Genomic DNA, 24,424 nt, shown 5'->3' with positions numbered 1-24,424 from the left:
CAGGATTATATTAAAGACACGGACGCTGATATTATCCCTCTCTGTGTATTTTTCCCACCCACTAATGGTTGCTCTTGATTCCTTCCAGAGGAGAGAACAAGAAGTAATCTTGGAAGAGGAAAGCTCTTTGGGTCATTGGATTTAACCTTTTGGTATCGGTTTTATTGTCTTGATTCGAACTTTTGAGAGTGTTTGCAGCGTAAAGAAGGAAGATGGCTGCCTCTCTCTGGATTATAAGGACATTGGAATGTGAAGTCTAATATTCTAAGTTCTGTTACATTGTTTGTTGTTGCTGCGAGTTGGTAATAAAAGAAATATGCATAATATCAGCCTCAGTGTCTTTAAAAAAAATAACGATTTTCTACCCCCCCTGGCTGTGGAAAATCTGGATTTTACCTATTGACCTACTGAATGAGGAAGTAAGTAGGCAGGCAGATAGTGCCTTGTGGTACAGAGCAAATATTGCCCAACATGCGTTTTAATGTATGATAAATCTAAAATTTTCCCTTGTTTGGAGGTCGTCAATCCTCAAGGGGTTGGTGTAGACTCCTGCTTGAGAAGCTCTGCCTCAACTAAAAATATGTTGATCAGTATGGAGTAATTAAACATCCTCCCTGAGCATCAAGTCACAGGTGGTAAACACAAGCTGAGGGACATTTGCTCCACGATCCACACTGCAGCAGGAAACGAATGTGTGACTCGTGTGCTTGCAGTAGAACATTATGTAGTAGACACTGGTATGGGCAATTTGAGAATGGAGTACTACATTAAATGCCAGCCCCCCTAACCATGCACAAGGTTGAGACAGAAATAGGCATACCTGCTCCAAACACTCAGATGAACATATCAATGCAAGAAACTCACAGGTAGTTAGAGGCAGATACAACACACAGCAGTTCAATGAGCCACAAAATCCATGTGAAACCCTCCATGGGCAACATTCACTGCAAGTCTTGTTCATCTATTGACATTTGTTAGAAAAAATACAGTTTTGAACTTATTTAGTTAAATGTTTAGGCAGTGCCTAGCCCTTTCACATACGTGATGAAAATTGTTTTTTTCATCAAAACAATATGGGAAATACTTCACTGAAAATTATGATTTCTGTGGGAAAGGTTTCTTTTCACCAGAATCTTTGCAAGAAAGTGGGACAAGAGCAGCTGAATGAAATGCCCTTTGACAGCAGGGCAAGATGGCGCAGTGGTTTCAGATAACACAGCTAATGACACAACCACCAGCAAATGCTGTATCACTAAACTCTAATGAAGTTATGGAAGACACTGTTTCAAGCTGGTGAACTATACGCTCAATGGTGCTGAACAGCAGCTCTAATAATGATACCCGACAATATACTGCTTGCGGTTTACATTTTGACGCCTGAAAATATCTCATGCTGGATTACCTGACCTGCTATGTAACCCATTTTCGACCTTAAACACTTACCTGGGAAGTTCGAGGAAGGAGAAAAACAATTTGCAATAGCCTAAAAGCTCCTCGGGCAGCACACTTCATCGGGCCATGTACGGCTCAAGAGGTTTAATGGGTGAAACTACTCTGGCAGCTTCCCATAGCCCTTTAATGGCAAGATGTGGACAATCAGCACTCACAGGAGACTGAAGGACCTTGCAAGTATACGTTTAACATTACTGGTAGAGCAGCAAAGGGTATTTCAAAGACCTGAGCATAGTAATAGCGCCTGGGAGAGAGAAAGAGAGAACATGGACCTTCACGCATAATTATATGGTCACGTCCACTCCTTTACGTAAAATCCCTCTGCCACACATCTCAGTGTCTAAGGTACAGCAGTCTTAAAAGGGTACATGAAACAGAGCTTTTCTTGAAAATATTTGATTTTTTAAAAAGGATTTTATACCCGTTCAGATCATGGTTAGAATGGAAGATAAAATATGAAATATGCAGACACAGCAACACAATATGGTCTTGGGTTTACATCAGCATAAAAAAATAGATTAAAAAGCAAACATCTCATGCAGATGGACACAAAGAACTGTGATGAGAGGGCGAACTGTATGTGACAGAGGAATACTCTCTCGCCTGCCCCATACTCCCATCACAGCATTCCTGGTTTGATAGAGGCCCGGTGCCTAGTTTTAAAAACATCCTGGGTCCTCACTTCATGAATTACACTGGTCGCTCTCAATCCCAAATTGACCCTTTCTTTAACCTTTTTTAATACGCGAATCGTACCATGTCTTAATTTATAACATAATTTTGTAAGACTGCCTCCTCCAGCTAACAACTGAACACAAACCAGCCTGAGGGGTAAGATCTAAAATGCCAGACTCCTGCTCCACGTACACTTCTAATTCCACAGTAGAAAGCAACTGTTGCCACCCTCTCCCGGGCATTTCCTGATCTAGGCTTTCCTAGAAGAGAACCACGTGGTGGACAACCCTCAGTGCCAGCACTTCCAGTTACATGTGTCTGTAGTCTCTGGGTTTTGATACAAAAGACAATCAAACACTGTTTCACCTTCTCAGGTAACCCGTGTTCTACATTTCCCTTGGACGATGGTCTTGTCCAACTCAAGCACTTCCAGTTTCAGGCTTTCCTGCAGAAGACCACAAATTCCACCATAGTCAGCAACTTTGGTTACATCCCTCTACAAATCAGTCATCCATTTGTCCAACTCCAGTGGACGTTCTGTTTCAATGCCGTAAACTATCGCTGGGGATCTCCCACTTATGGCTTCCATTCAGACAAAGGTGATTCCATCCCCACAAGCACCGTCAGTTCTATGGTTCATTGAAGTAGAACATGACTTAACCTGACAGCCACTTCCACATAGTCATCACATGGCAAGGCCTTGGCATTTCATGCATCCCCATATCTACACTCCTCACTTACATCTGCAAGCTTCGGCTTCTTCTCTGCCACCTCGGGCTACACATTTCACCCCGACATACTAATCTCCACTTTAGTTCTTCAGACCATAAAGCACTCTAGGCTCGAGCAGTAACAGCCCATGACCTCTGTGCCTCAGGAAGTCAGTTCCTCACGTCTGCTGCTACTGACTGGAACACAGAATTGAAAATATCCTTGCAAATACCATTACCAAACTTTTTATGAAGTCCACTGTTTCTTGTCCATATATAATATATCTATACATATATAAAATGTATATAATATACCTATAATGTATATATGACATATATACATTATATATATATTATACGTACACCTATAAATAAAATTGTTCTGGTTCCATCGTAGTAAACGGTTAGGGATACAAACATCTCCATGAGGGGGGAGCTCTCCAACATGTTGAATGAACATGAAGCCCTGCCCTTTTTTTCGAAACTTCTGATACCAATCCATCTCGTGTGTCTTGAGTATGTCCACTTCTTCCTTCCGCTCCTCCAAAAGAATTTCAGTTTTGCTCTTCATTTTTTTTTTTTTATAAAAAGAAAATCTTTCAAGGGTTTTTTCGCATCTCTAGTGGGACTGCAAAAAAGTCCATGCGGGAATGGGTACAGTCACGCCTGGGAGTGCGAGAGAACACCTCAACGTAACAAAAACAAAACAAAGAAAAATGTAATCTGTGACAGATCCAAATAAAAAGGTGTTGGTATGGCCAGGGCAGGAAGAGTACTCCAATCTGAAATCCTTTGGGGTTAAGGGGATTAACATCTTCTGCTCACAGGAAGGTCTGGTGGGGACTTATTTAGAGTTTCTCAGCCGATGGGACCCAGATGTAGTGACCAGATTGATCCTCAATGATCTGCTTGATTTTGTTGTAAATCTCTTCGAGCGAGTCTCCCTGTACAATGGCTGAAATAAAAGGGAGACGAAAACAATCCATTAGTATTGCTAATCCAGAGACCTCAATTTCACCACCAAATCTTAACCAGCTTTCTACATAAGGCATAATTTGGGATATACTGACCGATTCCCAGATTCTAACCAGCTGTTCACTACTCTCCCTCAATTCCAACTAGGTTTTATCCCTCACCCAGGATCCTAATATGTCCAACCAATAATAAAACTCCTCCCCCGCCCCCCCAGGAAATCCATCAGCTGTTCATCATAGACTTCCATTAATTACAATTAATATCCTCTAAATGTGCATCAGCTGTTCCTCACTCAGAGGAGGAACACTTTTTTAAAAACAAATAAAGGCCATCTAGATCCAAACTTTAGCAATCAACTGAAATAAAACTGCATAGTGAAGTGATATATATATATATATTATATATATGGATAATCACTATACATCTACATATATTTAAACATACTTCCACAAAACAGTAAAGCGCACTCAGGCAAAAATGGTAGATGCAGAAAAAGATTTATTTCTTAACAAATCTGTAACGCGTTTCGACCGACCAGCGGACTTGATCACACAGTGAAGTGTATAGGGAGACGTCATTACATTACATAGTCTGAACAAAGACATGGTAGTAGGACTAAGTATGACAAACATCGTGGTAGGACTGCAAATTTAAGATAAACATACAATAAACACCATTTGCCATCTTAGATTGAAGATGAAATTCAAAATTCATTATAGTACATTCACAGCCATTGAAGTTATAGGTCTGCGTAAAATAATACAATGGCACCAGTGGTTTCAGGAGGGGCCCCCACTGGATTCCCACCGACGTTTTCAGCATCAGTGGGGCCCCATGGATCTCGTTGGATCCAGAGCAGAGCCGTTGGTGAGAGCGAGATCTTCCTAAAGTGCCTGCTCCGATGTAGACACCCCAGGCACCCAACAAACGACACGGTCCCCATCGGCATTCATGACTGTGACAGAGCTGGATGGGCATCGTCCGATGCCGGTTCCAGTGACAACCTGGACCATGCTTTCTAGATCGGAGCCAATGCCTTTTACTTCTGACTGGCCTGGAGAGGGAGACAAATAGGATGGGGTCTGAGGACCCTTATGGATACAGGCATCTCTTAGATGGGAATGAGAACAACTGGTATGAGGAACAGGCAGACAACAGTGGGCTAGACCCCTCATTTGCCACTTGTTTGGTCTCTTCTCCTACTGTGGCTACGGAAGGGGGAACCTCTTTTGCTATAGTGGTGTGGTAGGCGGCTGAGGTCTTGGGCCTTCCGCTGCCTACAGCGGCAGTTAGAACAAACATCTTGGCAGAGGCGCTTCAGCCAGGAGTGGTCTCATCTCAACCTCTTCTCCCTTTTAATGAAACCCTTAATGATGTCCCCCTCCTTTGCCTGGTCCAATGCCTGCACACAGTTTCCTGTGCATAGAACTGCCTGCCGCCATCACCCCACTCCTGGGGACCCCAGTTTCTTTACCCAACACCCTACTCATGAGACCTTGGTGGTTCAAGCCTCCACCTCCAGGATTACCACTGGCTTGTTCCTACCACTCCACTGCATAGGGAATCTAAGAGGCTGAATACCTTTGGACAGAGAATGTGCTCTTGCACTGTGGTAGGTGAACAGTACCTTTTGAGCAGATATTCCCATACAATTTGGGATTCGGTTGCACGCGTGGTGCCAAAAGTCCCGGAGGAGGCCTGAGTCTTACTCTTCCAAGCTATTGCTGACAGGAGAGACATCAACCTTCCCACATCCCTAAGCTTGTGATTCCGTTCCATGTAGGCCAGAATATCCCCCTGCCTACCTTCTTTGCTCCGCCTCAACCCCCACCCCTCTCCTCCCCCATAGAGGAGAGGAGACTCCCTCTGGACCCAACGAACAAGTTACTTACCTTCGGTAACGATATATCTGTAAGAAACAGTAGTTAGTATTAGATTCCTTACCTTAGAATATCCCCAGGCGTCAGTCTGGATCCGGAAACTTTTGCGTAGCAGTACCCCTGCGCGTCGGTAGGCGTTGTCTGCAGGCGTCCCCTGCGGCTCCGCGTCCGTCGTCGGCGTCGTGCGCTGTGATGACGTCGCTGGAGTATATAGACGCCGCCTCCGTGCGCGGACGTCAGTTCTTTGTACACAGCTTTTCCGCGCCAGAACACGCAGAGCCATGTGAGAACCAACACTGGTGCCATTTGAAACTAGGGCCCTGAAAGGGATGTCCTTAACCCTAGGTATCAGTTCGCAGAACGGGGAGGATGGGTGGGGCGGTAAGGAATCTAATACTAACTACTGTTTCTTACAGATATATCGTTACCGAAGGTAAGTAACTTGTTCATCTGAAAGAAACAGGTTAGTATTAGATTCCTTACCTTAGAATAGATACCCCAGCAATACCAACCCCGGTGGTGGGTCTGCGAACCAATACAATCCTACACCAGAAAGTCCTGGAGGACCGAACGGCCAAAGAAGCCATGCCTCCGGACTTGACTGTCCAGGCAGTAGTGCCTCGCAAAGGTGTGCAGCGAGGCCCACGTAGCCGCCTGGCAAATGTCCTGCAAAGGGACTCCCCGGCCGAGGGCAGTAGTAGCCGCCGTGGCCCGAGTGGAATGGGCCCTCAGCCCAACCGGAGGCTCCTTCCGAGCCAAAGAGTAGCACGCTTTGATGCACAGAACGACCCACCGAGAGATGGTCCGTTTATGTACCGCCCTTCCCTTCTTCGCACCCACGTAGCCAACAAACAGTTGGTCATCCACCCGGAACTGGCGTGTGCGATCCATATAAAATGAAAGCGCACGTTTTGGGTCCAGACGATGGAGCCGCTCTTCATCCTTTGAAGGATGCGGAGGCGGGAAGAAGGAGGGTAAGGTGATGGACTGCCCGATGTGAAAAGCAGAGACTACTTTGGGCAGGAAAGAAGGTCTAGTTCTCAGAACCACCTTGTCTGGATGAATTGACAGGAAAGGAGGTTTGACAGAAAGAGCCTGGAGCTCATTCACCCTCCTGGCAGAGGTGATGGCAACCAGGAAGGCCGTCTTTAAAGTGAGGAGACGGAGAGGACAGGAATGAAGCGGCTCAAAGGGAGCGCACATCAAGAAAGTCAGAACCAGGTTCAAGTCCCACTGAGGCATCACAAACGGAACAGGTGGATACATGTGCGTGATGCCCTTCAAGAATCTCGTTACAATAGGGGACTTGAACAAAGATGGCTGATCAGGTAGCCTCAAGAAGGCGGAAAGGGCAGAAAGGTAGCCCTTGATAGTGCCCAGAGCAGAGCCCTGCTGGGCAAGAGAGAAGAAAGAGGAGAACCTCGGAAAGAGGGGCAGAAAGAGGGCCCACAGCCTTTGCTGTGCACCATGCCACAAATCTGTTCCACCGGCAGGCGTATACCGACTTTGTGGAGGGACGCCTGGCTGCCAGAATCACATCACAAACCTCAGGAGGCAAGTCAAATGGCCTCAACTGTCGCCGCTCAATCTCCACGCATGGAGGTGGAGACTGGACAGGTTCGGGTGGAGGACCGTCCCCTGCTGCTGCGACAGAAGGTCCTCCTGAAGGGGCAGGCGGATCGAGGGACCGACTGACATGTTGAGTAGCTCGGGATACCAGTACCTTCGAGCCCAGTCCGGAGCCACAAGGATAACTTGGGCCCGGTCGCGCCTGATCTTCTTCAGCACTCTGGGCAGAAGTGGTATAGGCGGAAAGGCGTACAATAGACCGCAACTCCACTCGCGCCGAAAGGCGTCGCCGAGCGAGTGCAGTCTTGGAAACTCCAACGCGCAGAACTGATGACATTGCGCGTTCTCTTCTGTGGCGAATAGATCTAACCAAGGCTCTCCCCATTGCAGAAAGAGGCCTTTCGCCACGTCCGAGTTCAGACGCCATTCGTGATCCACCGAGCACCGACGGCTGAGTTCGTCCGCCCTGGCGTTCAGAGAACCTGCCAGGTGTTGAACCGTCAGAGTCACGCCCTGACGTTCCAGCCATTGCCAGAGACGCAGAGCCTCCTGGCAAAGAGTCCACGACCCCACTCCGCCCTGCTTGTTGCAGTACCACATGGCGGTGGTGTTGTCCGTGAACACCTGCACTACACTCCCGTTGACAAAGGGGAGGAATGCCTTCAGTGCTAGGCGAATCGCCCGCAGCTCCAACATGTTGATATGGAGCCGGGACTCCGCCGGAGACCAGATGCCTCTGATCTCCGCCTCTCCCAAGTGGCCTCCCCAGCCCTGGAGGGACGCGTCCGTCACAACTACGTGCTCCGGTTGGGGAAGGGAGAGGGATCTGCCTCTGACCCAATCGCGGTCCGTAAGCCACCACTGCAACTGTCTCGCAGTGCCCTCCGAGATCAGGACATGGTCGGATAGGTTGCCTTGATGCTGGGCCCACTGAAACTTCAGGTTCCACTGCAGAGCCCGCATCCGCCACCGGGCGTGATGCACCAGAAGGATGCAGGAAGCCATCAGCCCCAGCAGCCGCAGCGTCAACCTGACCGAAACCCGGGATAACGGCTGAAAGATTGGAATCAGAGCCTGAATATCCCGGACCCGCCGTTCCGGAGGATAAACCCGAAACTGCGCCGAGTCGAGAACCGCTCCGGTGAAAAGGAGCTTTTGAGAGGGACACAGGTGTGATTTCGGCACATTGACGGAAAACCCCAGCTCGTGCAGGAGGTCTGCCGTCAACTGAAGGTGGTGGACGACTGTCTGGGGCGAGCTCGCCTTCAACAACCAGTCGTCGAGGTAGGGGAAGACTGAAACCCCTAACCGGCGCAGATGAGCTGCGACCACCGCCATCACTTTCGTGAACACCCGTGGGGCGCTGGTAAGGCCGAATGGGAGCACGATAAACTGAAAGTGCTCGTGGCCTACCGTGAACCGCAGGTAACGTCGGTGGGCCGGCAGGACGGGGATGTGAAAGGAATATGCTACTTACCAGTATGCATCTGTTCTTGGCATAGAGGGCTGCAGAGTGGTACATTTATGAATAGATCGCCATCTGGTGTTGGGCTCGGATGATTGCACTTTGTTTTTCTTCTGGAGAAGTCTTTGTCGTCATAGGTGACTCCTCCTCTCGGTGTTAGTGCGCATGGGCATCGGCTCCATCCTTAGATTGTTTTGCCATAGTAGGGTTAGATGGAGTAGTGTAGTGTAGTACATAAAGATATGCCCATGTAAATGTATCTAAATAAGATAATGTTGGGACAGACACAGGTTTCCGGGGAGGCAGGGAGGGCATGTACCACTCTGCAGCCCTCTATGCCAAGAACAGATGCATACTGGTAAGTAGCATATTCCGTTCGAGGCATATGGGCTGCAGATGGTACATTTATGAATAGATTGTACAGCAGTTACCTCCCTAGCGGTGGTCACCAGTGTCTGTCGCAACTGTCTGAAATAGAGTTTTTAATACAGCTTGGCCCACTCTGGCTTGTTGTGCAGCCTGTACATCAACACAGTAGTGCTTTGTGAATGTATGTGGTGTAGACCAAGTTGCTGCTCTACATATGTCATCTAGGGTAATGTTCCCTAAGAATGCCATAGATGCTCCTAGTTTCCTTGTGGAATGAGCTCTAGGAGGAACAGTTAATGTTCTCTTTGCTTTAATGTAACATATTTGTATGCATCTTACAATCCATCTTGCGATGCCTGCTTTAGAGATAGGATTGCCCTTATGTGTTGGGGAAAAATGCTACAAATAGTTGTTTAGTTTTCCTGAAACCTTGTGTTCTTTCTATGTAGTATGAAATGGCTCTTTTAACATCTAGTGTATGTAGAGCCCTTTCTGCCACCGTCTGTGGCTTTGGAAAGAAGACTGGTAATTCCACTGGCTGATTGATGTGGAATGCTGAAATTACTTTAGGCAAGAACCTTGGGTTTGTTCTAAGAACCACTTTATTCTGGTGTATCTGTAGGAATGGTTCTTGTATTGTTAATGCCTGTAACTCGCTTACTCTTCTGAGTGAGGTAATGGCTATAAGGAATGCCACCTTCCATGTAAGGAATTGTATTTCGCACCTATGCATAGGTTCGAAGGGTGGCCCCATTAGTCTGGTGAGTACTACGTTGAGGTTCCAGACTGGGGTAGGTGGTAATCTTGGTGGAATGACTCTTTTAAGACCTTCCATGAATGCTTTTATCGCTGGTACTCTGAACAGTGATATGCGCTGCCTGTTTTGTAGGTATGCTGCTATAGCTGCTAGATGTACTCTGATAGATGTGTACGCTAGATTACATTGCTGTAAGTGTAACAAGTAGCAAATAATCTCCCTTGTTGATACGTCTAGAGGGTTGATATTGTTATTAGTGCAGTGTATAGCAAACCTCTTCCACTTAGCTGCATAGCATGCTCTGGTGGTTGGACGTCTCGCTTGCTTAATTATTTCCATGCAATTTGGGGGGAGATCTAAGTACCCAAATTCTATGATTTCAGGAGCCAGATCGCTAAGTTCAATTGAGTTGGATCTGGGTGCATTATCTCTCCATGGTTCTGTGTAAGGTGCATGGGTAGAATTCGTAGCTTTTGATGTGGCACTTGTGAGAGTTGCAGGAGCGTGGTGAACCACGGCTGTCTTGCCCACGTGGGTGCTACTAGTATCATTGTCATTGAATGTTGTTGCAGTTTCCTGACCACTAATGGGATTAGTGGGAGAGGGGGAAAAGCGTATGCAAATTTGTTGGACCAATTTATCCATAACGCATTGCCCTGCGACAGGTGATGTGGGTACCTGGACGCGAAGCTTTGGCATTTTGCGTTCTGATGAGTGGCAAATAGGTCTATCTCTGGTTGTCCCCATCTTTGGAAGAATGGCTGCAGTATTTGTTGGTGCAGTTCCCATTCGTGTATTTGTTCCGACTGTCTGCTTAAGATGTCTGCTATCTGGTTTTGAACTCCTGGTAGGTGTTCGGCTAACAGATAGATGTTTTGAGGAATGGCCCATCTCCAAATCTCCTGTGCCAGTCTGGATAATTGGAGAGAGTGCGTCCCCCCCTGTTTTTGAATATAATACATGGCTGTCATGTTGTCTGTTCTGATCAGGACTGCTTTGTGGATAACATGTGTCTGAAAGGCTTTCAATGCTAGAAACACTGCCAGTAGTTCTAGATAGTTGATGTGCAGTGTTTTTTCCTGCACACTCCACCTTCCTTGTACTGTGTATTTGTCCATATGTGCTCCCCATCCGGTGAGCGATGCGTCTGCTGTTATTGTCACCTGTGGAATTGGCTCTAGGAACGACCGCCCCTTGGTAATGTTTGTTCTGTTCCACCACTTCAGAGAGCGGTGTGTGCGGTCGTCTACCAACACCAGATCCGTAATCTGTCCTTGAGCCTGATTCCACTGTGTCGCTAAGCATTCTTGTAGCGGACGCATTTGTAGTTTTGCATATGGTATTAGCAGTATGCAGGATGACATCATGCCTAGTAGCTGCATGAACACTCTTGCTGTTAGTGAGTGTTGTGGCTGAAATCTCTGAATGATTGTAAGCATTGCTTGGACTCTTATTGCATTGGGGTACACCTTGGCTTTTTCTGTGTCTATGGTAGCCCCCAGATATTGTTGAACTTTGTTTGGTTGTAGGTGTGACTTTGTGTAGTTCACCGTGAACCCTAGCTGGTGTAGTAGCTGAATTGTCTTTTGTGTGTGTTGCAGACACTCCTCTTGCGACCTGGCTTTTATTAGCCAGTCGTCCAAGTATGGGAAGACATGAATTTGTTGTCTTCTTAGGTGAGCTGCTACCACTGCCAGGCATTTTGTGAACACTCTTGGTGCCGTCGTGACACCAAATGGGAGGACTTTGAACTGATAGTGTTGTCCTTCTACCACAAACCTGAGGTATTTCCTGTGGGCTTTGTGAATAGGGATATGAAAGTAAGCGTCTTTTAGATCCAGTGTAGAAAGAAAGTCCCCTTTCTTCAGTAAAGGAAGTACTTGTTGGAGCGTGACCATGTGGAAATGTTCCGAATTTATGTATGCGTTGAGAGGTCTTAGGTCCAGTATTGGCCTTAGAGACCCGTCCTTTTTGGGGATTAGGAAGTATAGTGAGTATACTCCTGTTCCCTGTTGGTGCTGTGGAACCTTCTCTATGGCATGCTTTTCTAGCAGTGATATTACTTCCTGTTTTAACAGTGTCAGGTGATCTTGTTTCATTGGACGCTGTTTGGGGGGGATGTTTGGTGGGGTAGCTGTAAGTTCTAGGCAATAACCATGTTGGATAATTTGTCTTACCCACTTGTCTGATGTGATGTTTTCCCAGACAGGTAGGAACTGTGATAGACGTCCCCCTACCGGTGTTATATGGTCTGGGGGAAGCTCTATGAAGTCACTGTTTTGGGGTTGGAGAGTTGCGGTTGTTGTTGTTTCCGCGACCTCTACCCTTGTTGTTGTTACCCCTGTATCCACCTCTAGAATTACCTCTGGGTGATGTAGGTGTAAAAGAGGCTTGCTGTTGGTTTGTACCTGTACTTTTGGATCCTCCTCTATAGGTGGATCTACGAAAGGAACCTCTTTGTGTCGGCTGCTGCAATGCTCCCATTGATTTAGCCGTTTCTGTATCTTTTTTCATTTTTTCTAGGGCCTCATCTGTCCCTGTGCCAAAAAGTGTTTTCCCATCAAAAGGTTGATTAAGTAACGAGGTTTGTACCTCTTGTTTGAATCCTGACACTCTGAGCCATGCATGTCTCCTTAGCATGATGCTTGTATTTGTCGACCTTGCCGCAGTTTCTGCCGCGTCTAGGGCGCACTTTATTGAAGTGTTAGTAATTAACTTCCCTTCTTGTATAAGTTGATCAGCTCTCTTTTGATGTTCTTTAGGGAGATGTTTGATGAGTGTTTCTAACTCATCATAATGCGCTCTGTCATACCTTGCGAGTAGTGCTTGCGTATTAGCTATGCGCCAACTGTTTGCCGCTTGAGATGCTACTCTCTTGCCAGAGGCATCTATTAGTTTAGACTCCTTGTCAGGAGGTGGCGCTTCTCCCGTAGATAAAGAGTTTGCTCTCTTGCGAGCGTTTGTGACCACTAGTGAGTCTAGAGGAATTTGTCCCTTAATGTATATTGGGTCTTTTGGAGCTGCCCTATATTTTTTATCAATTCTTGGGTTCAATACCCTAGCCCTCACTGGGTCTTTGAATATCTCTGATGTATGACTGAGAAGGCCTTTTAGCATTGGTAGTGTTCCTGATGTTCTTTGTGCAGTAGGTAGTGTCTCTAATAAGAAGTCCTGTACTAGAGGTTCTGTATGTAGGTCTACCTTATGAAATGTTGCTGCTCTAGTAATGAGTTGTGCAAACCCAGTATTGTCATCAGGAGGTGAAGGTTTTGAGGGATATGACTCAAGGTCGGTATCATTACCTGATCCCACATTATACTCCTCCCATGGGTCTGCCTCCTCTGGGATTGTGTCCTCATCATCCCCAGGGTGTCCCCCCTCCCCTGTGTCACTTTCTCCATCTGTTGTAGGTGTAGATGGACGTGTGGGAGGAATATCTGGCCTATTGTCAGGAATAGGCGGAGATGGTGTGTGAGGTTTGGGAGAAGGGGGAGGAGTTGTATTCGTCCCCATTGTTCTCTTCTTTGGATGAGCCTTGTCGTCCAAATGTTCATGTTTCCTCTTTTTAGGTAGCTCTGTGACTACCTTGCCAGTCTTTGGGTCAATAAACAAAGTCTTTTGTTTAGGATCCGTTCCGTGTTCCTGTGTCGGTACCGCAGTTTTCGGTTCCGAAAGGTGTCTTTTCTTTGAAATGTCCATTTGTATTTTCGGTGCCGAAGTTTTGTTCGGATCCGACTTCTTCGGTATCGAAGATGTCCCTTGTGTCGAGGGTGTTTTCGGCGCCGAAGCGTGCTTCGGTGTCGACATGGACTGCTTCGACTTCGAGCTTTCCTTTATTTGGTGCTTCGGTGTCGATGTGGTTGGTTTATCGGAACCGGAACCACTATGATGGGGGACCGAGTGTTTCGGTTTCTGTTTCGTTGCCGGGCTCGAAGGCGGGGCGTTGGAAACTTTTTTCGGTTGTCTGACCGGGCTCGAGGGCGGGGTCGACACCGTGCGGGGTTTGTTTTTCGGTAAAGGGACGTCGTCACTCACGGTTTGTTGGACGTCGAATTCCTCGACGTCGGACTCGTCCGCTTCTGACCCCGCCTCGTCGGCCTCTTCTTCCTCCTCTTCTGGTTGCTGGTCCTCGAACAGCTCCGGGATTGCTTGTGACTGCATTCTCGATACCTCGTGTCTTCTGGCTCGACGGTTTCTAATCGTCGACTTTGACGAGAATGCTGCACAGGCCTCACAGTCCCTGGATTCGTGTTCAGGGGACAAGCAGAGGTTGCACACTTCGTGTAGGTCCTTGTGTGGGAACTTAGCACCACACGTTGGACATTTTTTGAATGGAGTCCTTTCCATGGACCCCGGGCTGGACTACGTCGAGTTTCTCGTAGTCGTCGTCCTTCGAATCGCGTCGGTATGGGGTGCAGTCGCGTTTGATAACGATACCGTCGATTTGGAAAGGAATACGCGCCGGTTATAACCTTCTTTGTTGAAGTCGGTCCGGAGCGCTTCGATCCTCATCCGAACCCGATGGCGGAAAAAAACAATCTAAGGATGGAGCCGATGCCCATGCGCACTAACACCGAGAGGAGGAGTCACCTATGACGACAAAGACTTCTCCAGAAGAAAAACAAAGTGCAATCATCCGAGCCCAACACCAGATGGCGATCTATTCATAAATGTACCATCTGCAGCCCATATGCCTCGAACATACACGTCCTGCAAGTCCAACGCCACCATCCAGTCTTGTGGGTCCAGAGCAGCCAAGACCTGAGCCAAAGTCAACATCTTGAACTTCTCCTTCCGGAGGAAGCCGTTGACGTTCCGTAGGTCCAAGATAGGACGTAGGCCCCCCTTGTCCTTCTTGGGTACCAGAAAGTAGTGGGAATAGCAACCACACCCTACTTCTGGCCCAGGAACGCGCTCGATGGCCCCCTTGGCCAAGAGGGCCGTAACTTCCTCCTGCAGAAGTGTCAAGTGGTCCCCCGACACACGGTGGTTCTGCGGTGGCATGGCTGGAGGAGTGCTCTCGAAGGGGAGGGAGTAGCCCCTTCGGACGAGCTGCAGCACCCACCTGTCCGATGTGATGGTGCGGGAGTGGTGATGGCGAACCCTGCCACCCACTGGCGTCACATGGGCCTGAAAGCTCGGACTAGGAGGATTTGGAGGTTGATGCTGCGGGGGGAGGTGTGGCCTGACCTCGCCGCTGTCCCCGACCGCCTCCACGGCGGAATCCACGGCCGCCACCGCGTTGAGAAGTGTTCTGCGGTGCGTGGCTGGCAGCACGTGTGGGACCGCCCCTTCCGTGGCCACGAAAGGAGCGAAACGAACCCCTTTGCTGGCGCTGGGTCGAGAGACCCAAGGACTTGGCCGTGACCCTGGAGTCCTTGAAGCGCTCCAGCGCGTGGTCCGCTTTGTCGCCAAACAGGCGACTGCCATCGAACGGCATGTCCATCAAAGTATTTTGGACATTCGGCGAAAAGTTGGCGGATCTCAGCCAGGCGTGGCGACGAATCGCCACCGTCGTGGACATCGCTCTGCCTACCGAGTCGGTCGTATCGAGACCACACCTGATGGAATATCGTGCTGCGTCTCGGCCTTCAATCATAGCCTGACCGAGCTTTGCCCGTACCTCCTGCGGGCATTGTGGCAGACACTCCGCAACCGTATCCCACAGAGAGTGGGTGTAGCGGCCCAAGAGGCATGCGGTGTTGCAAGACCGCCGTCCCAGACTCAGGGACGAAAAGACCTTCTTCCCATACTGGTCGTACCTCTTAGATTCCCGGTCGGGCGGGGCCGACGGGAATGCGGTTTGGGAAGTCGAGGCCTGGATCACCAGACTCTCAGGGGTGGGATGGGTGGACAGGAACTTGGGGTCATCCGGACACGGACGGTGGCGTCTGGCCACGTTCCTATCAACAGGCGAACCTGAAGCGGGCCTGGACCACGTGCCCAAAAGAACGTCTGTCAAGGCTTCGTTGAACGGCAGCAGAGGCTCCTGTGGGCATGACTGCGGTTTGAAGACCTCAGTGAGGATGTTAGGCCTCACGACCGCGACGGGGAGCTCAAGGCGCAAGGCCTTGGCAGCCCTCATCAACACCACTGAATAAGCAGCCCCAGCCTCCGAGGCCACAGTAGGAGGCGAGACAAAACCAGTGTTAGGAGAATCGTCCAGACCACTGGCATCACCCAAGTCACCTGTCCAGTCCACGTCGTACTGACACTCGCGTGACAGAGGGTCCTCAGACCCCTCCCAACCCTCTCCATAATCTGCATCCTCACCATATTCTGAGTCAATGATGTAGACCGGCTCCTCGGGGTCAATGGGCCCCATCGGCGCCGGACTCGGCGTCGGACGACGCCGGTCCGACTCCGCGTCCGGAGTAGGAGAGGGAATGGGGGTGGCGCCGCCCGGAGCCGGAGCCCCGACGCCGGCCGGAGCCGGCGTCGGAGTCCCGGCGCCGCGCGGAGGCGGCACCATGGGTTGCCCCGATGGAATCGGCGCCGGAGAGGCCGGTGGACCAGCCGGCGTCGACCCTGAAGGGCCCAGCGGCGCCGGAGCCGCCGGCGTCGGAGCACCCGACTGCGTCGGGGCAGGAGCACCCGAACCGCTCGGGCCCCCGGACGGGACCACCGGGCCCGCAGGCGCCGTAGGCCCCGTCGGAGGAGACAGCGCCCTCATGGCCATGAGGAACTCCTCTATCTCCTCGCGCGACGCGCCTTGCCCAGGGACCGACGGGTATGGAGCAGGCAGCGTCGGCGACCCACGCGGGGCCACCCGAACCCCCGGCCGCATCGCGCGAGCGTCGGGGGGGAGTCGGGGGTACGATGACGACGCCCCGACTTCTTGTGCCTCTTACCTGAGGAACCAGAGAAATGGTGACGACTTCCGGAGCGCTCGTGGTGGCTCCGCGACCGCTCCCTCGACCGCTCCCTCGACCTCCGGCCGGACCGGGACCGCTCCTGACGCGGGGCCGACACCCGGAGCTCGAGTAGCTTGCGGGACCGCTCCCGTCTAGCCTTACTCGTCAAGGCCCGGCAGTCGACGCAGGACTCCACGTCGTGGTCCGCGCCCAGGCACCGGAGGCAGAGGCGGTGGTGGTCCGTGACCGACATCGTGCGGTCACACCCGTCACAATTCTTAAACCCGGGCATCCTATCGGCACCTTAGAGTTAGAAAGAATCAAAAAAACTTTGGTCAAAAGACCGGAGTACTGCTCTTCGGATCTGCGCTAACTGGCGCGAAAAAAAGAAGAACTGACGTCAGCGCGCGGAGGCGGCGTCTATATACTTCAGCGACGTCATCACGGCGCACGACGCCGACGACGGACGCGGAGCCGCAGGGAACGCCTGCAGACGACGCCTACCGACGCGCAGGGGTACTGCTACGCAAAAGTTTCCGGATCCAGACTGACGCCTGGGGATATTCTAAGGTAAGGAATCTAATACTAACCTGTTTCTTTCAGATAAGAGCGTTATCGTTCTACCTTGACCGTACAAAAGAGTGCCAAGTGGACAAGGAGTACTTTGTTGAGTACATAGGAGAAAAAAAAAAAAAAAAGGGAAGGTCAGGCAGAAACGGACCATTTCAAGATGGATAGTGCTCTGCATCAAGATCTGCTAAGCATTGGCCAAGAAGCAGCCCCTCAAGGGGTTGTGTGCTCATTCTATCAGGGGTAAAGATGCAACCATTGCATTAGCATGCGGAGTCCTTGTCCTGGACATCTGTCAGGCAGCAATGTGGATATCTTTGCACACGTTCACCAAACACTGTCTGGACAGTCAGGTCCGTTGCTACTGGCACTTGTCCGTTCGGTACTACAGGACTTTCTGGTTTTAAATTGGCTTTGCAGATCCACCTTTTGGGAGGCATTGCTTGGGTATCTTTACTTAGGTAAGGAATCTGCTGCTAGAAGTCTCAGATAAACAAGTTACTTACCTTCGGTAACACCTTATCTGGTGTAGATTCTATCTAGCCACAGATTCATAACTGCCCCTCCCATCCTCCCGGCTCTGCAAGCCGCCTGCAGTATAAGGGCCAACCTTCTCCGGGACTTCGTTTTTTCACACCAGTGGTCAGCTCTCATTGTGGCTCCGCACTCTTGGCGTGAAAAGCCTTGAAAGTGTGCCATGGTGGCGCCTATATGGGTACCGCGCAAGTCACTTCCAGTGCAGCCGACGCAGGCATGGAGCTGAATGACTCCATCTACTGGTGTGCAGGGTTACTGCTAAAAAATTTCTCTCGATACGGCGTCGGAGACTCTCGGTATGGTGCCGGAAAATTCCAGGACGGCGTCGCTGGAAGAAAATGCATAAATGGAGCCTGGGCATATGCCTGAGGGACACCCAAATTAAAGGCAAAAGGACCCATGGGGCCAGCAGGCGCACCAGAGGGGTACATAGCCCTTGCAAAGACACCATACATTGCGTTCAGATAGTGTGATGGGTCTTGGCCTTGAGCCGGAAAAGGGGGATAATTCCCCGGCGCCGGCTCCGAAGCCGGTGTACCTGGAGTCGGGCCCATCGGCGCCGACAAAGGAACCTCTTCAGGCTGCTCCGGATCTTCTTGCTCTGGCTCGGCTTCACCCGGATCCGAAGAATGGACCGAATCAGATGGTGCCGGCGTCGGAGAACGAGACCTCGACTTCAGGAGACACTTCCTTCTCTGGCGAGCCCGGTTTTGAATGAGAAGGATCGACATCACTACTGTGACGTCGAGGAGAAGACTACTTCGGCGCCGGTTCCTTATCAGAGTGACGCCTTGAAGAGTGCTTCTTTCTCTTATGTCTCTTCGACTTCAAATGTCCCGACGCCGACTTCAAGCCCGAACTGAACTCGGAACGAGATCTCAACCTCTATCTTCTTTTACTCGCCTTCTTACTCTTCTTCATTTTAGCAATGAACAACTTCGCTTCCTTTTCCTTTAAAGCTTTAGAGGTCATCTTCCTACAACACGCACATCCATCGACTTCGTGATCGGAAGACAAGCACCATACGCAGTCCTCGTGCGGATCAGTAATAGACATCTGCTTCCCACACACCCTGCAGGGCTTGAAACCCGATTTCCTCCCAGACATCTTCGAAAGGAAACGAGAAGAACAGACAAGAACAACTATAACAACAATGTAACTACGGAGAGTCCCAAGAAACCGTTGGCGTGGAAAAAAGGGAACTGACTTCATCACGCTGTCGAGGCCCTATTATGGATCCAGTGACATCAGCGGGGTCGCAAGCGGAGTCGTACCCTCTGTGACGTCGTCCATGACCTCGCTGGCGTGGAGAGCTACAAAAGTTTCCGATTGGCTGCTGCGCAAGGTGAGGAATCCACTGGCAGATGTATCTATCAGAATGCTTGTTTCTAGAGTCACGAGACTTCACACCACTGTGCAGTTAGGTTATAATCTACTGAGGTCCAGGTGAACAGCTCTTAATAAAATATCTACCTACCTATTACCATATTTGTTTCTAATTATTGAATCCATTGCTAAACAGTCGCCACCGAGTATAGAATTTCTTACATATATGTCTAACATTTATCAATCTACACCTCCCAACTCTTGTCCAGGAACCTCCACATTTATCCACCCTTATCTTAATGCGCCATTTACACTTCGCTTTGTTAATATATAGGTTCTCCTTACCTGTGAAAAACTCTCCAAACTCCTGCTCCAATTTCATGGCTTTATCAAACATCTTATTAGCTTGTTCATACGTCTGTCTACGATTCATTTCCCTATGAGAGACACAAATTATTAGGGAGGCATTATCCATTCTTCTGTAACAGTTCATGCATTAGCAGTTGCTTAGCATAGCATATTATGACTGCTCTAAGGACACTGGGGTGACGGAAGTCTAACTGTAAACAAGGCATGCCCACGCTCCTCAGATGACGTCTGTCATTTAATTCTCAGAGGTTTGCAATTCATTTCAACCAACAAATTTTGAACCAAAAGTATAATAAAGAGATTTCTTTTTTTCTATTGCCATGTTTTATTTTCTTCAAATCGACCTTCCTTTAGCCAACACGTGTTTAGTCGTCTTTCGGAGGTATCCCTACGACTTTGTCAATGCTGGTCTACTAATATGCTTTAGCAGTGAGACCTCCTGCATGGGGTGAACCAGCGTAGGAAGTCAATAGTTCTTAATGCCTCCTGCTATCGTCCCAAGTCAACGTAAGATGAAACCACAAGAAATGAAATTGCAAGCTGCTTACACGGAGCAAACCCGCATCGGAACTAACAAGACTGCATCCAGACAACAAGCCCTGCACACCTCTGGCAGTGAATACAGCTGCCATCACTGTACACTGATAAGTACAGCACCTTCTGTTTTAGAACCATTAAAGGAAATACCATTTCCTACCGGATACAACATTATTTTCTTGTGGCTTCATCTTATGTCGACTTAGTAAATCTACCCCCTAATCTACTGCCAAAATCAGCATGGTTGGCAAGTCTAAAACTGAGGAAGGAGGAGGAGCCAAAACGTTACGTAACTATGTTCTGAAACAATGTTCTACCTCATGTAAAGCGCTCCGATGCCTTCGGGTCTAGCCAACGATATATAAAACTTTTCTAATAAAATAAATATATATATATTTTTTTTATAACAGGGGTTTGTATCATTTCAGCACCAGATGGTGATAATTGACATTAACCAAACTCAAGCTGGATGGTCACAATAATGTAAACTATGATAAAAATAAAGCCAGAGAAAATGTAGGGCCAGATTTAGTAAAATACTCTGTTGCTACGATGGAATACCAGTCTGCGAATTTAGAATTGTCTGAGAGCCTAGCAGACAACTCTAGGCACTGACCGGATCCGCCGACAGCGTGGTTCATGTCATTAAGTTAAAAGATTGACCCACCATCAAACTTCACAAGATTTTGTTTCTTCAAAAGCAAAATTCTGAAGTGAGATTATGCTCGAGAAAATAAAAAAGAATGACTAAAAGTGGGAATTTTCCCCCATAATGTGGGGCTCATTTAAATGTTTTGCTATCCCTTACTGCCACGGTTTTCCACAGCATACAGAGTTAAAACTGACATTTTGACCACTGACTAAGTCGTGCGGGCGATCACATTGGCAAAACTCAGACGACTCTTACTCTGTTAGACTTTTGGAGAAATAGGTCTGCGACCGAGTAATCTCTATTCCAGACCTACTTAAGGTTTGCCAAGCTGTAAATCAGATGGGCGGACCTTCAGTTTGGCAGAGTGGGTACTCCATCGCAGTTGAACAGGGTAACCTCTCCGTCAGTCCCTTAAATGCAAAAACAAAAGGTTTGCAGGCAAGAATAGACTTACATTAGGGCTTCGATGGATTTTGGCTTGATGAAGATGGCAACTGGAAAAAGTTGTGCTAGCTGCAACCTTTTAATGGCATTGCCAGACACGTCCAAAATACAGTGCTTCCCCTAAAAGAGGAAAAAAATAGTTCAGCAAACTATTTACAGGAAATCAAGTCAATGCTTGCAGTTAACAAAAATAATAGATTTTACATACATTCAGTTAACAATCTGAAAATTCCTTTACCAGAATAATAATTATAGAAATTAATTTAGATTCTTGGTTGCTAGTGCAACCCAAGACCTTCAACACCAATTGGTCTACTGGATGTGAAATTATTCAGAGTTGAAAATGCTTTCTCTATGAAACTCACAAAGGTTACCCACCTGTAATACTTTCTCCAGCACTGATGTACCTTGCAGTTAACAACTCTACTTTAAGAGAGAACCTTAGAAGTCGAGAAGTTTAAAATGGCTAAAAAGAAAATAAGTTACTTACCTGTAACTAGTTCTCCAGTGTTAGAATCTTTCATCGATTCACATGCTTAAATCCATCCCAGTCACCGAGATGGGAGTCCCGGTATATCAAAACAGGAAAGTTAGCATAAACTAGAAAACAAGCCTAGGCCCTTTTCAGTTTTGTAAAATATCCATCTTTTTGTAAGAGACTAAAAACTAGGCTTTAGCCAATCAGAACATCTTACCCTCTAGAACACTTGAAAGTTGAGCTTCACAGGGTAGGAGGGTGGGTCGCATGGGAATCTATGAAAGATTCTAAAACTCGAGAACTATAGTTACAGGTAAGTAAAATATTTTTTTTACTCCAGTATTGGAACTTTCATAGATTAACATGCTTGAATCAGAGTAGCTAGCAGTTAGCACATTTTTGTTATAATTGATTTTAAATAAAATATACTCCAGGAAAAGTAAAAAAAAAATGTATATGTATGTACACATAGATATATACACATACATATATACACACACAAACACCTAACTATAGGTCAAAATAACCATATAGTGGTGATGGGAAAGAATAGAGTAAGAAAAATTAAAAAAGAATGTGCGAGGTCTTTCGAAAGTAATAGGAGGAGTGAAAAAGAAAGCTCATCGTCATTGAAGCAGGTTTCCCAGTGCTGCCTGTCTCACTGCGAAACAGAGGAGTCCAAGCAGTAGTGCCTGGTAAAGGTGTGGCTAGTCTTCCAGGTCGCCGCCCTGCAGATCTCCTTGGTAGATAAGCTTGGCAACCAAAGCAGTTGAGGTAGAGACTGCTCTAGTAGAATGTAAATGGAGCCTCCCCTGGAGGGGCTTTCATGCTGCCTGATGACAGTAATGGATGGCACTAGAAATTCAACGTGCAATGCCTAGTTTGGAGAGGGGACGGCCCTTAAATGGGCACTATAGGCCACAAAGAGTTGGAGTGACTTTTGGAAGGTTATAGCCCCGTGGAGATAGAATTTTATACAGAGCTGAATATCTAGAGAATGAAGAGCTCTATCCACTGGTATTGTAGGCTGCGGGAAAAACGCTTTTAGAACCAGTGGCTCATTTAAATGAAAGTTCCGATGGAACTTTAGGGATAAACTTGGGGTTGGTGCGTACTATTACTGTCATCCTTGAATTGAAGAAAAGGCTCCTGGATAGTGAGAGCCTGTATTTAACCAACTCTTCTAGCAGATGTCAAAGCCAGAAGTAGAGCCAATTTCCATGGCAGAAAGTTCATGTCCACCTTGACGATAGGTTCAAAGGGATGTTTCATGAGTTGATACCGGACCACATTAAGGTGCCAGAGTTGTGGGGGAGGCTTGAAATGTGTTAAGACCCTAAAAAGTCCCTTCATGAATTGTTTTATGATTCTCGCGGACCATAAAGAGGGGCCTCAAGAGGTTCTTCTAAAACATGAAATAGCAGCGAGATGAACCTTTCGCCAATGAAAGGATGTAAGGAAGAATCTCATGAGCTGAAGAGAAGAAAGGATGACTGCCAGATTCCTGGCATCAGAGACAAAATCTCTTCCATTTCTTCAGATATGTTTTGTTAGTGCTTTGCACCCAGGTGTGAGAAAGAATCTTAACATTCAGAAGAAAGGTTCAGATGATCGAACTAAGTCTTCAGGAGCCATGCTGCTAATTTAATCGATTTGGTATCCGGATGCAACACTTGCCTCCGAACATAGTCAATAGCAATGGGATAGGAGCCAAGGGAATAGGCTGCCTCCCTGAAAGAAGAGGGAGTTCTATGTACCAATAATGGAGAGGCCAAGATGGGACCATGATAATCATCCTGCAGGGATCTGCCTTAATCTTCATGAGAGCCTGAGCAGGAGAACAGTAAGAAAAAATGCAGACTTGAGCCTGCCGAGTGTATCCGCTGTTGCGTTGATTCCCCGGAAAGTGTTCTTCTCTTAGTGAAATTCCATTCTGGATCGCCCACTCGCAGATGCATTGAGCTTCCAGAGACAATAGAGTCGACCTTGTGCCCTCTTGCTTGTTGGCATAATGCATTGCCGCTGCATTGCCCGTCCTGATAAGAAACGATGAGTTCCATATCCTTTGTAGAAATGCTGGCAGGGTTAAACTAATTGGTCTTAGTTCCAGCAAATTGATGTGGAGAAGGCGATGTTCCAGCCAACGGCCACTGATTTGAAGGTCTTGCAAGAACGCTCCCCATCCTTCTAGAGATTAATCTGTTATTACTCGTGAAGCTGGGGGAGCCAGAAGAGCGAGATCTTTTCAAATGTTTTTCTGCTGAGTCCACCAAGAAATGGCATGAACCATTACCGGAGTTACTCTGATGATATCCTGAAAGAACCAACCACTTGACACCATTGTAGATATAGTTGTTCCTGAATGGGATGCATATTCAGGCGGCAGAAGGGGAAGAGGGGATGCAAGATGACATTGACCCTAGGAGCGACTTGTAACGGCAAATTAAAAGTGATTTTTTTCTTAAGAAGAGTTGAGCCATAGATATCAGTTCGGTTTGCCTTTCTAGCGATGGAAAGGCTTTCTTCAGAATTGTGTCCAAAATAGCTCTCAGAAGAATTAGTTACTTACCTTCGGTAATGCTTTTTCTGGTGGATACAGTATCTGCCTGTGGATTCCTCACCTTGTGAATATCCCCTTACGTCAGCAACATTCGGAAATTCTTTTTGTAGCTTCGCGCCGACGTGGACAACGTCACAGAAGCACAACACCGCGCGCGACTCCGCTGACGTCACAGACTCCCTAATAGGCCGGCGTGATAACATCAGTTCCGCCCTTTTTTCCGTGCCTTCGAGGCACACGGACGG

The 24,424-nt window shown here is 48.1% G+C and overlaps 1 protein-coding gene across 6 annotated transcripts in view; it reads right to left on the bottom strand.

Annotated features, from left to right (window-relative positions):
- Nucleotides 1–3,407: 3,407 nt before the first annotated feature.
- DLG3 (discs large MAGUK scaffold protein 3) overlaps nucleotides 3,408–24,424 on the bottom strand; it is a 1,928,515-nt gene continuing 1,907,498 nt past the window's right edge. For 4 of the 6 annotated variants that reach the window (XM_078640191.1, XM_078640193.1, XM_078640195.1 and 1 more), the window contains 3 exons: nucleotides 21,152–21,261; nucleotides 19,485–19,576; nucleotides 3,408–3,792 (listed from right to left, as the gene is read on the bottom strand). In XM_078640191.1, the coding sequence (XP_078496317.1) occupies nucleotides 3,686–3,792; nucleotides 19,485–19,576; nucleotides 21,152–21,261 (309 nt within the window). In that variant the 3' untranslated portion in view covers nucleotides 3,408–3,685. The remainder of the gene's footprint in view (nucleotides 3,793–19,484; nucleotides 19,577–21,151; nucleotides 21,262–24,424) is intronic. The other 2 variants (XM_078640192.1, XM_078640194.1) reach the window with 1 other exon arrangement.

Source organism: Lissotriton helveticus, chromosome 4_2 (assembly GCF_964261635.1).
Source record: "Lissotriton helveticus chromosome 4_2, aLisHel1.1, whole genome shotgun sequence".
Classification (NCBI taxonomy): Eukaryota; Metazoa; Chordata; class Amphibia; order Caudata; family Salamandridae; genus Lissotriton; species Lissotriton helveticus.
The sequence above is the reverse complement of the archived record's forward strand: the minus strand, read 5'-3'. Positions and strand labels throughout refer to the sequence as shown.